The following is a 15,583-nucleotide window of genomic DNA, read 5'->3' on the forward strand; positions in this document are numbered from 1 at the left end:
TCAAAAAAAAATAAAGAAGGATTGGGCCCCTTGCTGCTTCTGCTTGCTGAAAGAAGAAGTGGTGATCCTTTTTTCAGCAGAGCCTGCCTGCCTCTCCCATGGCCAGGGGGAGAGCTGCTGGTGGGCCAAGCAGCCCCTGAGCTGTTGGGGGGCCTGGTCCTTCCCTCTGTGGCAGCAGCACCCCCTGGGGCCACCCAGGTGCACTACTAGTAGGCAAGGTGCTGCCCCAGCTTGGGGTTGGGGAAGAGTTAGATCAGGCCAAGTGCTGCTTCTGAGCTGGGGTGGCACCCAGCCCACTAGCAGCCCACCCAGGTGGCCACCATAGTGAGAAGGACCAGGGCCTCCCACAGCTCAGGGGCTGCTCTTTTCACTGGCAGCTTGCTCCCCTCCCTTCTCTGGCTCCAACAAAATACAGAAAAAAGGGTCAGACCTCTCACCATAACATGACAAAGAAATTGAAACAGTGGGTTTCAATTAAAAACCATTTCAATTTAGGGGGAATAGAATAAAACCCTGGAGACTAAACCCCCATCATGTGTACTAGCACCCCATGAACTGTGTGCTAAAATATAATCCTCCAGATTTCCATAAAGAATGTGTGCATTATTATACAATCAAGCATTTCTTTGCTAAATGGTACTGTTAAATTTCAATATCCAAGTCCTTATGAAAAATGCACTTGAATAGATTTTTTGGCAGGAATTGAAATTTATAGCCACAAAGAAAATGAAATACTTCTATTGTGTTGTGTAATTTAGAGGCAATTAGTCTTCCCTCTAACTTATGAGATAAAACCTAATTTTTGTAGGGTAGCTACTACAAAAGGAGCTGGAATGTATGCTCCATTCCTCTAGGTTATTCATATCTGATGCAAAATTTTAGTACGTTCAAAAAATTAAAAAGCAAGGTAGAAAAAGAAAAGGTTCAGAGCTCCAAAAAAGGTATCATGCTGGGCACGTCTACATGTGCAGTTAACGTGCCTTAAGGTTACTGAGCATTAAAATAAGGCACAGTAAACAGCACCTCAGAATGCATCTACACATGTACCCGTGTTGGGACCAAATTTGCTCCCAATGGAAGCAGTTGAGTCCAGGGCTGCTCCTGCCCCCCAGCCTTGCTCTGCCCCACCTACAGCAGCCAGGGGGATCTCCAGGCTTCCCTGGTGCCATCGCCAGGCTGGTAGGGGACACAGAGGTCAGGCCGGGGGAGTGGGAGCGGGGGTGAGCTGCCCTAGAGTGGGGGACAGCTCGTAGCCACGTGGAGTTTGGGATTGCAGCCTGGATCAGCGGCGCTCACTTGGAGCAGTTCTCTGTGGCCAAATGGCAACAGCGCCCTGAGCTCTCCCCTCACTTTCATAGACATTTCATAGACATTAGGGCTGGGAGGGATCTCAGAAGATCATCGAGTCCATGCCCAAGGGGCAGGAAGTCAGCTGGAGTCATACGATCCCAGCAAGATAAGCATCCAAATTTTTCTTGAAGGTATTCAATGTAGGTGCATGAACCACCTCTGGTGGCAGGCTATTCCAGACCTTGGGGGCTCAGACAGTGAAGAAATTCTTCCTTAAGTCCAGGCTGAAATGGTCTTGCTGGAGTTTATAAGGTTGACATTCAACCTTGTCATCCCGCTCTGATGAACGATCATTCCACCAGATCCTGGTGGTCACCCCTGATAAATTTATAGATGGCCAGCAGATCACCCCTGAGCCTGCGCTTTTCTAGGCTAAAGAGTCCCATAGCTCTCAGCCTGTTGTCATAAGGTCTGTTTTCCTGATCTCTGATCATGCGCGTGGCGCTTCTCTGGACTCTCTCAAGCTTCTCCACATCCTTTTTGAATTGAGGAGGCCAAAACTGGATGCAGTACTCCAGCTGTGGCCTCACCAAGGCCGAGTACAAGGGGAAAATGACGTCCTGGGATTTGCTTGAGAAGCATCTATGAATGCAAGCCAGCATTTTGCTTGCTTTACTGGCCACAGAATCACATTGAAGGCTCATATTCATCTTGTGGTCAGTCATGACCCGCAGGTCCCTTTCATCCGTAGTGCTAACCAGAGTAGCACTGCTGAGCCTATAAGGATACTGTGGGGTTTTTTTCCCAAGGTGGAGAACCTTGCATTTTTTGGTATTAAACACCATCAGGTTCTTGTCCCCCCATTTCTTGAGCCTGTCAAGGTCAGTCTGGATCGCCCTCCTGTTCTCAGATGTGGATGCTTTACCCTAGAGTTTAGTATCATAAGCAAACTTGGCCAGTCTGCTTCTGACTCCAATGTCCACATCATTAATGAAGATGTTGAACAATATAGGTCCAAGGACAGAGCCTTGGGGGATGCCACTGGTCACAGGGCACCATGATGATTGACTTGCATCAACCACCACCCTCTGGGCCTGGCCACAGAGCTAATTCCCCAGCCAGAGAATTGTGGTGGACCCAAGTCCACAGTTAGCTAGTTTTGTCAAGAGGTGATCATGAGATACCAAATAGAAGGGTTTTTTGAAGTCAAGATATATGATGTCAATCTCCTGTCCCTTGTCCAGGTGATAGGTCACCTGGTCGTAAAAGGAGATAAGATTGGTCAAGCAAGACCTTCCCGCTACTAACCCATGCTGGCTATTCCTCAGGATGTTGCCGTTGGCCAGTCTGTTGAGAATAGCCTGTTTAATAATCTTTTCTAAGACCTTCCCTGGGATAGAGGCCAGGCTGATGGGCTTGTAGTTTGCTGGATCCACTTTCCTCCCTTTTTTTCAAGATAGGCACCACATTGGCCTTCTTCCAATCTTCAGGCACTTCACCAGAGTGCCAGGATTTCTCAAAGATCTATCCCAGGGGCTGAGCTATGATATTAGCCAGCTCCTTGAGTACCCTGACGTGTAAATAGTCAGGGCCGGCTGACTTAAAGGTGTCCAGCCTCTCAAGCTCTTCCTTTACAAGGTCAATATTGATGGAGGGCAAGGAACCACCCTCACTTAGGCGTCCCTGTCCTGTAATGGGCAGGGGCATCCCATGGGACTTGTGAAAGACCGATGCAAAGTACCCATTTTATAGGTTGGCTTTTTCCTGGGCATCAGTTTTCAGTTGTCCCATCTGGTTTAGCAGGGGACCAATGTTGCTTTTCCTCCGGCTCCCCACATATCTAAAAAAGGATTTTTTATTGTCCTTGAAACATGTAGCTAGTTAGAGTTCTGTTGCAGCCTTGGCTTTCCTGGTTCAGTCCCTGCAGGACAGACCAGTGCAGAATAATCCTCCTTGGAGGTGGATCCTGTCCTCCATCCTTTGTAGGCCTTTCTTTTTAGCTGCAGGAGGTCTGCTAGTTTCCTGGAGAGCCAGGGAGGCTGCTGTGCCCTTTTGCTACCTTTCCTCCGAGATGGAATAGCGTTAACTTGTGCATTGAGGATTGCTACCTTGAGGAGCAACCACTCTTCCTGAGCTCCCCTCCCCTTGGGATCCTGGTCCCTTACAGCCTCACCAACAAGCCTCCTGAGCTTGTCAAAGTCAGCTTTCATGAAGTCAAAGACTTCTGTATTGCTGACTGACTTGGCAGCTTTATGGCAGATGGTGAAGGCGATCGGTTCATGGTCACTGTCACCCAGCTTCCCTTCGATCATTAGGTCGCTGATTAGGTCACCTCCAGTTGCCAGGACCAGGTTGAGCAGTGCTTTACCTCTCATTGGCCCGTAGACCTCTTGTGTCAGAGAGAGGTCATCCACACAGGAGAGGAAGCTTTGTGACTACTTGGATTAAGACGAGCACTCTTCCCATCACATGTCTGAGTAGTTGAAGTCTCCCGTGACAACCATGGACCTGGAGCATGCAGCCTCAGCCAATTCCCTGGTGAACTCCTGATCAAGCTGTTGACTTTGGCTGGGAGGTCTGTAGTAGACTCCCACCATTGTGTCCCCTGTGCCATGTTCCCCATGGATTTTAATCCAGAGGGTTCCCAGTTATCCACCATGGTCACCAATGTCAGTTTGCAGGAACACATAGCTCTCCTTGACATAGAGAGCTTTGCCCCCGCCCCTTTTCTCTACTCGAGCTCTCCTCTACAGGGAATAGCCATTCATACCTAAACAGGCAGCTTTAATTTCATTTGGAAGTTATATAAATGTATTACTATCAGAAGTCAAAGTGGTGATTTGTTAAAATGTTTTTTGCATTGGCCAGAATTTGACACCTACATTTGTGGTTGTGTCAGCCTTCCTCTGGCTGATTTTTACTGTAAGATTGTGCCCTGGGCAGTGATCGCAAAAGCTGTATAAAGCAGGGGCTTTAAACTAGGCTCGTTGGGAGAAGGGGAAGATGAGGGCGGAGGAAGCCTTGGGCCACTAAACCAAGTGGCACCCACAGGTACAGCCCAGCCTAGACTGACAAGCAGAACAAATACCCAGGTAAGCAACAGGGGCTAGGGCATTACTGAGATTAGGGGGCCAGTGCACACATCTTCAGGAGGCCTCAAATGCTTCTACACAAACGCTTATAGCATGGGAAACAAGCAGGAGGAACTTACCCTCCTGCTAGCTGACACCAACCCAGACATGGTGGGGCTCACAGAAATGTGCTGAGACCCAGCGCACAACTGGACGGTGAATATCAAGGGCTATAGGCTGTACAGGAGGGATAGGACAGGGAGGAAAGGTGGGGGTGTGGCACTGTACATCAAGGAGGAATATACATCCTCATCAAGTAGTACAAGGTCAGAGGAGAGGCACATTGAAGTGCTCTGGGTTAGAATACAAGGCAGTCAAGGGGAAAGGGACTTAACAGTGGAGGTCTACTACAGACCACCCAATCAAGGGGAAGAGCTAGATCGGGAATTCTTAAGTCAGCTCACAGAGGTAGGTAGGTCAAAAGACATGGTCATCATGGGTAACCTGAATTTTCCAGACATCTGCTAGGAAGAGCAGTCAACTAGGTCTGACCGCTCACGTAGGTTCCTAGCCAAAATGCAGGACCTCCATCTAACCCAGGAGGTGCACAGCCCCACCAGGGGAGATGCCCTGTTGGACCTGGTGCTGGCCACGAGGGATGACCTGGTGAGGGGGCTGTGGGTCCTCGACCACCTGGGCGACAGTGATCGTCGCCTGCTGGAATTCACCATCCAGCACAAGGTGGCAAAGGCCTGCAGCCCTAGATTTCAGAAGGGTGGACTTCAATGAGCTAAGGAGAATAGTCGGGGAGGCACTGAGGTCCCGGAGGGGAGGGGAGGGGAGTCAGCTGTCCAATAAGAGTGGTCGTTCCTCAAGAAGACGATCCTCCAAGCCCAAAGGGAGGTAATCGCAACATGGATCAATGGAGGCAGGAGGGCGCAAAAGCCCCCATGCCTCACCAAAAGCATCCAGGAATATCTCCTAGCTAAAAGGGAGGCGCACCCCCAACAGAAGAGAGGGGCCATCACCAGGGAGGACTATACTGTGGTTGCTCGGGGCTGCAGGGGGGCAGTCAGGGAGGCCAAGGCAGAGATGGAACTGGGACTAGCTTCCCAGATCAAAGACAACAAGGAGTCCTTTTTTAAATACATAGGGGGCAAAAAGAAGGTACCGGATAACATGGGGCCCCTGTAAGACATGCTAGGAAATCTGGTCGTCACACCAGACGACAAAGCTAATCTATTTAACAATTTCTTTGCCTCCATTTTCCTGAGCAGGGACTGGATCAGCCCCCCCACTGGGACCCCCTCAGCCCCCAGGGGAGGCGCACCCAGGCCAAGGGTCAGTGAGGATCTAGTCAGGGAACTTCTGGAGGGACTGGATGAATTTAAATCAGCTGGTCCAGACGATCTCCACCCCAGAGTGCTGAGGGAATTAGCTGAGGTCATTACAGGACCCCTGGCACGGCTTTACAAGCACTTGTGGTGCTCTGGTGTGGTGCCAGAGGACTGGAAGAGGGCCAACGTGGTTCCCATTTTCAAAATAAGGTGGAAGGAGGACCCAGGAAACTATAGGCCAGTTAGTCTTACCTCGATCCTGGGTAAGCTTTTTGAGAGGATTATCCTGGCACATGTCAACGAGGCATTGGGGAGTCCCTGTTCCCCTGAGTGCTACCAGGAGTGACCAGGAATAACAGTCACAAGCTGGCAGAGGGTAGATTCAGACTAGACATCAGGAGGCGCTACTTCACTGTCAGGGTGGCTAGGATCTGAAACCAACTTCCAAGAGAAGTGGTGCTGGCTCCTACCCTGGGGGTCTTTAAGACAAGGGTAGACGAACACCTTGCTGGGGTTGTTTGACCCCAGTACTTTTTCCTGCCATGGCAGGGGGTCGGACTTGATGATCTGCTCAGGTCCCTGCCGACCCTACCAACTATGAAACAACTGTGAAACTATGTGGTTTGCTGCATATTTAGTAAATAAATATCAGTATGTCCAATATGTTCCCTTGTCATTTATCCTGGGCTGTGTTCTTACTTACCTGTTCTCCTTGGGATGCAGATTCAGCATATTTCCTGTATCAAATGATGCTATTACTGATATTGTTTTGCACTGGCAAACAAAGGACATGATCCAAAGTTCAATGTGTTTTGAATCTGAGTCACGAGCAATAAAAACTGTTGCTCTACATGACTGGGCATGTCTCTTGAGAAACTTAATATAAAATTTGAGGTCCAGAAAGATTTCTTGTCTTAACATTTTGAGTGGTAGGTTTTTGGAAATAGTGTCCTACAGAAATCAGTTAGGGTGGAAAGTCCCCTGTGGCTGTTTTGAACAGCACAAAAAAGGTATAATTAAAGAATAGCTCTTTCTAACTAATTATAAAACCCCCAAAAAGCATAATATTTGCTAGCAGCAGCATCCAAATAGCTTCTTCAGATTTTTAAGTTGGCTTCCTGAATAAAAAGTGAAATCAGCAGTTTTGTTTTAAATTATCTGCATTTTTCCTGAAGCCACTGTAAATGCAAACTCCAGCAGTTGTAAGTGTAATAGCTATATAATATTACATCCGCAGCCTGCACTATGGTACTTGCCCACAGCTACATTACTTCTACCAAGCAATTGAAATCATCACAGGGTACAGTAAGTCTGGTTTTGTAAGTAGTCTGTAAGCTACCGCTAAAACACCCACACCCAAGGAGAGCTTCAGTTAAAAATACATGAGGAGGGATCCTCCTCCTGCTTTATCCTCTTTATGCTGTATAAAATAAGAACTTTACTTAATGACATCCTTCAAGCCCTAGTTCCTCACAAAGGAGGATTTACCCCGGAGATGGCAATATGGAAGGGCTGTAAGTCACCTTCTGAAGACCACATCACAATGCAGGTGTAGAGGAAGTGTCGGGACAGGCAAGAGGGGCATCAGGAAGGAGCCACACGACACCGCTGGGATAATTCCCGTGCTGCAGCCCCAGAAGAGGCGGGGAAGCAGCCAGAACCAGGAGCACACAAGGGTGACTTAAAGCCACCCCAGCCCCTTTTCTCTTTGGACTGTGAGCTCTGTGCTGTGTCTCTTTGAAGTGCAGCACAGAATTACACCCTCACTAACTACTGAGAGAAGGGGCCATTTAGAAATGTACTTTTGAATCAAACCCATAACTTGGGGTCTTTACTATCAATACCATCTCAACTAGAGTGATGGAAATTTCAAACGTACTTTGCAGGACTCATAGGCCCATGTACCATTATCACAAAACTGAAATGGCTCAAAAAATTATTGATAAAATGTGAAAACTGTCATGGAAAATAAAGCAAATAATGAAAATGTCAGGGTTACCTTTTTTTTCTACAAAGGATTTGACAAAGGACCTTTTTATTTTTCAAAGAACAATTAAATATTTTCATTCAAATTTCAACTCCTTTTCACAAATGCTTGTACAAATGATTTTTTTTATTTAGAAAAGTTCATAGAAAGCAAAAGTGTTGGGAATTCTGTTCAAATATACATTCACATATGAGTATGCATTTAAAATATATATATATTTCAGAAGTAATTGTGCCCAATCTATTCCCAATGACTAGCTTTAAATTTTTTTTTATTTTAAAGTCATCCAGTCAAGATACAAAAACAAGACTATAGGACCTAAGTGATGAGTTATACAGCATACACAGCAAATTAGAAGAGAAAATGCAAAGGAGATGTCATTGTAAATAGTTTGTGAAGAAACCCCAAACTAGAATATGCTTGTGTAATGAAACCATTCACCCCATAATTATGAATAGCAAAGGATTACATTTTCAGCCACTCTGTTTGCAGGTAACTTGTTAAGTAGAAAACAGTTTTGTTTGATTCCAGTTAAGATGCTGATTATTTTAGATGCAAAAGAGAAGAGGCGGGGAGGGGAAACCTCTGGCATCTTTTTGGAAATAAAACAAGCAATGTGCTAAGTCCTCAGGGATGAAGTTCAAGTTCTCAGTGAACATGCTTCAGGGGTATAGGCTGTAGCCGTGTTGGTCTCAGGACATAGGCAGACAAGGTTTTTTGGGTAAATCTGATATCTCTATTAGACCAACTCATAGTTGGAAAAATTCTTCTTTGGAAGCTTTCAGGTACAAATACCCTGCATCAGGCTGAGGAAGCATTTGCAGTTGTGTGTGGTCTTCTTGGATGGAAAGAATAGTAAAGAAGCCAGAGGCTGGTATTCTTGCAAGCACACTGACTTCTGGCTTCTTTACTATTCATTCCATCCAGGAAGAGCACACACCAACTGCAGATGCTTCCTCAGCCTGATGCAGGGTATTTGTACCTGAAAGCTTGCAAAGAAGAATTTTTCCAGCTATTTGAGTTGGTCTAATAAAAAATATCAGATTTACCCAAGGAACCTTGTCTGCCTCTGAACATGCTAGTGCTTTGCATTCCATAATAAACTATATCAGCAATATACAGTAGCAATTATCATTTAATTAGAGCCAAAATGTATCCATGTGTGGTATCACTGTAAGGGTGTTTTATCTATGAAGCTTGAATGCAGTATTTCATTGTACAACTGCACACATTTTTTAGATATTTTCAAACAAGTCTTAAGTGCCATGATTCATAGCATAGACACGGTTTGTTCAATTGCTTACAGAAATAATTGTTTGCTTTTCATAACTGTAATTCAAATAAGCTGGGTTCTGCATGAAAAGATACAGTATGTGAGGTCTGTGAAACTTGTATGTTATCAGTTATCTGAACCATTACACTTGTCATCATAAATACCTCTAGACTTTATATTATAGCTAGCATAGCTCTGATGTACGCCAGCTAAGGAGTTATTCCTCTGAAGCTATACCAGATCACACCCGCTGAGGAGTTTTTAGCCTCTCTTTTTATTTAAACTAAATGTAGCATTATAATACACTATGTGGGTGCTAAAAGACTGATTGCATATTAATCTTATAGCCACGTAAACACCTTACAGAACATTACATAGTTATGGTACCATCCCACTGTCAATCTTAAACCATGGGGGTGGCAGAAATTTGGGGAAAAGCACATGGAAAAAAAGTCTCACAATTCTTCTGTGAAGTCTGGAAGCATTTACAGGTGAAGAAATGACAGTGCAACAAAGATTCTGTTCAGACTCTCTCTGAACAAAACTGTCTTCAGACTCCCAGTGCCAAAAGTGAAGCCATGAAACTCTACTTTTCCATTCTGTATAGCCTGACTTCCTGTGCAACATTAGGAGTAAAGCTGGTTGCAGTTTACTATTTAAATAGTATGATCCTTTACCATACAAGGCTAAATTCTGCTTACCTGATAAAGGTGAATCTTAAAGACCCTATTCAGTATCAAGTTATCTTTAGTATTATATTTTCTTGGCAATCATCAATATATAACAGAACGGCATGATTCTTCTCCTCTAGGTTTTCAGATCTAGAAGTCCCCGGAGTGGAGAGCTTAATTATGTGGAACAGTACCAATGTAATATGCCATGGGGTTACATAGAACTACTCTGTGACATGATTTTGATTAGATTAACTGTGAAACAAAATCAGTACTCTGAACTCTGTCCCTGGAGGCTGCAATTTGACAGGCTTGCCAGGATGCAGTTGATAAATGTGCGTCTTTTCCAATTTGAATTTAAGTTTAATTAAGAAATAATCTTGTGGAGGGCTACAAATTCTGCATGAAATCCAAGGAAGTATTTTTTTTAATGTACACAGCAAACGTGAGACAATATAATCCATTTGTGTGGGTATTATGAAGTAGTACAATACAATGATATTTTGGAACTGGTTACTCTTTGGTGATGTACAACAAACATCAATCTGGCTGTTTCTAATAGCATGGCTTCTTTCCCTCCCCTCCCCCCTTCCCCCTTGCTGCTTCTAGGATTAAAGGCCTCTCTCCAGAGACTGCAACTTGAGTATGTGGATGTAGTCTTTGCAAATCGACCAGACAATAATACCCCCATGGAAGGTTAGTGAAAGCTTTAATAAAAGATTTTAATGTGATTGATTTTGGCTCAGAGGCTTACACCTATCATATTAGAAAATGAAAATCTGCTTTTATTAAAATTCAGGCAGGGCAGATTAAAATGTCTCACAGATGATACTGTGGAGTCTTAAATATCTACACTTAAACTAAATGAGTTCATTGCTCATAAAAAAAGAAAATTGAGGATATTTTATTTCCCTATGGTGGCTAAAAAGCCGTTCACTTTTCCAAGTTTATTTCCTTTTTCCTAATTTTACCAAATAACCCTAACATGTACTTGTATTTGAATCTTATAGCATGAACATATTCATGCCAAATTAAATCTACTTGTATTTTCTTATAATATAATATATTTTCTTGCCTGTTTAGGTTTCTGAAACCTGCTTGTGACCATAAAGGTTCATATATTTTGGGGCCAATTTGTAAATGCCTTGCTGCCACTGGGAAGCAGCCATTCACATTGACTTAAGTGGAACGATTCATGAAAGTGCCAGAGGTTCTCATGACAAGCAGAGATTCACAGTTAGGCTTGATACAGGAAGGCTGCATAACCCAATACCCTTAACATTATTCTCAATATAAGATAAAATACATATTTTCTGGGCTGAGGTCTACTGACATTCTTCTCTCATCCCCTACCCATATAGGCCTCTCTTCAACTCCGCTTGAAATCTAAAACTGCCATTGACTTTGATGCAGAGTCAGAACGGTACATCAATACTTACTCGGGCAGTCAGTTGTGTTATCCCATAGTATGGAACGGTATGAATTGAATGCAGTACTTAGTATATCAGAGAGCTTGATGAGAAGTCTTTAAAGCCAGATTCATCTCACTCATTCTCTGAAGAAGGCCACGTTGTTTTTAACGGTTGATCCAAGCAGGAAGAGGTATAAAATTAGTTTCATCTACTACCATCTATTTACAAGGTCAGCCTGTTCAGAAGTAGGATTTAAATGAGTGATAGCGACACATTCGCTGGCACGTTTTCAAAGTATAACTTAAATAATAAGGACTTGACCTCTGGTGGCTGCATGAATCATACCAGCTCCCCCATCTGACAGAAGCTCGGGTTCAGCAGTGGCTGAAGTTGGCAGCAGTTGGACCACTTCTATTTCTGCCCTCTATTGAGTTGTCACCTGCTACTTTACTTACCTGATATAGCTGGTTACGTGCTTTAGTGTACTTCTCCGTCACCTGAAAACGTGGCCCCTCCTACTATGCTTTGGAGTAAGTACCCTGTCTAATGGAGACTGTTTACTTTTGTCTTAGATGTTAGGCATTTATTCAAACTAACATGGCCCTATCCATGTTCAGAGTCAAATTATCTTCTCTACCACAAGAACTAGAATTTTTTTTTTTTTTTTTTTAAAGCTTGCAATCTGGGGAGTCTGAATCTGCCATGGGTCATGAGGAAGTAAATTTCCCAAACATCCCCAAAGTGTTAACAACCTGGCTCTAAGCTTGTAGTTTGAATTTCAGAGGTCTTGATGCTTGTTTGTTAAGAAAAACTAAATCAGTCTGAACCCTAAGTGTGGATTGCATTAACATTACACTGACTGACAACAGCCTGTAGCTACAGGTTCAGGAAACTGGCCTGAGGTTTTTAAGACCAGTGGAGATTTACTAGGTCAAAGAAAACAACATATTGTGTCTTGGAGGCAGAAATGACCTTTTGGCTCAGTCAGTTGTAATATAATGTAACAGTACAGAGTGTATTTTATACGTGTGCACTTTGTATCCAAGACTGTTATAATGTTTATATTCTTGATTGAGCCGAAAGAGAATAACCCAGAAGTGCCTTTCCGAGTTTCTTTTACTATTGCCAGGTCTGTTTAAATATATGATCACTGCTCAGACAGAAACCTATAATAAGTAAATTTTACCAACTTTTACCAGGTTAGAACATCTAAGCTATGGCAGATGGGAAAACTTTGCAAAAGTGTTCCATGAATTGGCTTATGGTTCCTTTTACAGTTGCTTTCTGGAGCATTCTACAAAATGCTTTACCTGCAGTCACGATCACAGAAGCAGCACATTTTAAGTGAAACTTTCTTGGAAAGAGAATTCTAAATTCATAAATGCCTAGGAACACGCCTACACCACCTCACGCAGATCATGTCTGCTCCATGAGCACAACCTCACAAGCAGAAGTAGCTAACTTTACAGTGCTGAGCATGTGCCAGTAAGCTCTGGCTTTCTGTATGTGATGCACAAAACTATAGTGGCTGTTAACTATTTTGGAAGGTAGGCTGTGCAAGGTGGCATGGCATGCCTTACTGAGATACTCCCTGACATGCCTGAGGCAGTGTCAAGACAGCTTAAAAACCAGAAATTTAATTTGAAGAGTTTTACATCCAACCAAGCAACACACGCCCAGGAAATACCTTTGTTTTTTGTTCAAATAGTGCCTGGCACAAGGGAGTCCTTGCCCATGACTAGATTGTCTAGGTACTACAGGAATACAAATGATAGTGTACGGTTTGGCCAGTCAGCGCTAACCAACACAGTTCAGATTTCGTATATTTAATTCAGATATTTATCTAGAAGGAGTCTCACCTACATCGTGCTTTAAATAGCAGGAGAAAGCAGTGGAACTGCAGGATTTGGAATGCTAATACGAGTTACCTCATAGTTGTGCTTCCCCGCTTACATTTTGCTTTAGAAAGTAAACTGTTTGTATGAAGATTTTCCTCCGTCAGGTTTCACCCCTTTCAGCATGGTTTGACTCTGCCCTGGGGTAAAAATCCATGCAACTCCCAGAACAAATGTTGCCATTGCAGTGAGCTCATGCCACCCATTGTGACTGTGTGTACCTCTTGTGCCAGACTGTCATGCAAGTCTACCACTCCGGTCTCACCTGTAAGAAGCAGAGCTCAACAGTTGATGGGCTCTGGTAAATGTAAAATCCTGGGACTCCAAAACAGGATTTTCCTTGGGAACTTTAATCTTCCCTTGCCCTTCCTGCTAACTTTCTTCACTGAATCCAAGGATTTTACAGTGGCAGCTAGAGAGCTCATCCTCCTCTTCCAGATCTCAAACACACTTAAAAAAAGGAATTCATTTTTACCACCCCTTCATCCCTGTCAGATAAAGCTAAAGTTCTTCCTACCTCCTTCTTGCATATGGCAGCATTTCTTTTTAAATGTCATAAGTCAGATAAAAGCAGCCTCCTGTCTTGTACTTAGGCCTTTTCACTACTCTGCAGCATCTCCAATGATCTAGTGTGGTACCCATTTAAGCAAACTGACTTCTCTGCTGAGGACAGGCTACAAGAAGTTCCTTAACATGCTGTTTCTCAAAGACTTGCCTGTCTCAAACCAAAATACTGCTAAGATACTGCACCTAGAAGATACCAACATATATTTTTGAATGCACTTTGCTACGTAGTGCCATAAAAGCATGGAAAGACTTTTTTTCTGAACCTTAATGCTTATTCTCTAAATGGATCAATGTACACCATAAAGCAGATTAATTGAATAGAAAGGATTAATAATATAGTCTACAACAAAATGTTGTCCCATTCATGTTCCTCCTTTGGCCCTAATGACAGTTTTTATACATCTAGAAATAGAAAAGGAAAGTGATTCCGTTTGAATCATGAAACACTATTTGAAATAGCGGGAAGAGAACTGGAATTCTACAGCATGCTGTACTGCTATAACACTAAGGTCTTAGGTGAGATTTCTTTCAAAGACGGTAGCTTTGACTGTGAATGGTATGGCGTTTACTCCCTTCAAGTACTTCTTGCTTTATTATTTTGATTTTGATTCACCTAGTAAGCTACTTCTATCCCAGAGCATCTGCTGAGCCATCTGTCAGCTCTGCAATATCTGGCATACAAAATGTATGTTAAACTTTCCTGGAGAGAAAAATAATCCCACAGTCATTTTCAAATTCTTACTCCTAATGTGTCCATTGTTTTTTTTCCAGAGGTAGCATCATAGGGAGAGCAGGTTTTCTTTGGCTTGGTGGATCCAGAATAGGAGAAAAATCAGTAAACAGTTTGATTACATGTTGTTAATTTATGGATAGCCAAAACGTAGGGAATCATATCTATCCATAAATAGTGAATAACAAATGCCTTATAGCTAGAGTATTCCTCCCCTAACCTGAATTTCTTGCAAGCATAATTTAGACATTGTACTTCATACTTTGAACTATCTTCAGGAAAAAGGATCAGCCTTTTTCATTAACAGTAGAGCACTCACTGAGAAGATCAGAAATATTAACCTTTTGGTTTTTCTGCTTCTCTTCCATAATATTCACAACTGCCAAAATTCTGCAAAAGGAAATCCTGTGGTATTCCCAGCCTGAAATGGAAATCCTGAAAAATCTTGCATTAAAATCACATCAGGAAAAGATGGTCATATTTTGCAGACTCAAGATCTTGATAGTTCAAAGTAATCAGCCAAGTTCTGGGCCTGACCTCTCAGCCTTTTGGGATTTACCCACATTCCAAAAACTTAAGAGATTTATTTTCTATATAATATCCTATAAAGTTCTCTGGTCTTTATACCCTTCTTTTCCCCTGTTGGTTTGGTTGTTTATATATATATAATATAGTACAACCTCATTATAATGAAACTACAAAGGACCAAGAAAAGTTCATTAAAATAGGGTGTTTGCTATAATAGGGTTAGTCAATTTGCTGCATTATAATTGTGAAAAATTGGTTCCTACTCTTGGGATTGTTAATATTGGGGATTTGTTACAAACAAGGTTCATTTTAATGAGGTTGTTTTATATGTATCTTGTCCATTTTAACGAACTCAGAAAGCAGAACTGATTAAAGAGACAAAATGCTGGCAAGTACTGTACAAATAACGTCAGAATCCACTTTAATTCTCCTCATCTACAACACCTGTTATTTATCTGTGATCTCTGATGACTAGAAAACTTTCAGGCCTGGAAAATGTATTGTATGATATATGATTTTGTCAAATACATACATCATCTTGAGGGACTGGATTAAAGTGGTCTAATTCAATTTGCGTGTGACCTAGAACAGATTTGAATTTTTGAAGCACTCCAGAGTATTTCATAGAAATTAGAAACACCTAATCATCTAGCCCATGCCCTGTCAAACCTAGATTGTTCCCAACTGTTGCAGTGTGTTTAAGTTCATAGCGATCAGTTTAAGCTCTTGTGCCTAGGGGCATGGATAACTGAGCCTGAAGCATTTTTATTGGAAGACTTTCAATAGTTTACATTTAGAAATGTATTTGACCAGATGATTGTA

At 42.9% G+C, this 15,583-nt stretch overlaps 1 protein-coding gene across 3 annotated transcripts in view; it reads left to right on the forward strand.

The window, feature by feature from the left end:
- KCNAB1 (potassium voltage-gated channel subfamily A regulatory beta subunit 1) overlaps positions 1-15,583 on the forward strand; it is a 304,726-nt gene that overhangs the window by 256,527 nt on the left and 32,616 nt on the right. For all 3 annotated transcript variants that reach the window (XM_090052779.1, XM_090052781.1, XM_090052780.1), the window contains exon 8: positions 10,239-10,325. In XM_090052779.1, coding sequence (XP_089908905.1) covers positions 10,239-10,325 — 87 coding nt within the window. The remainder of the gene's footprint in view (positions 1-10,238; positions 10,326-15,583) is intronic.

This window comes from Crocodylus siamensis, chromosome 6 (assembly GCF_052110815.1).
Source record: "Crocodylus siamensis isolate JL-2025a chromosome 6, ASM5211081v1, whole genome shotgun sequence".
In the NCBI taxonomy this organism is placed as follows: Eukaryota; Metazoa; Chordata; order Crocodylia; family Crocodylidae; genus Crocodylus; species Crocodylus siamensis.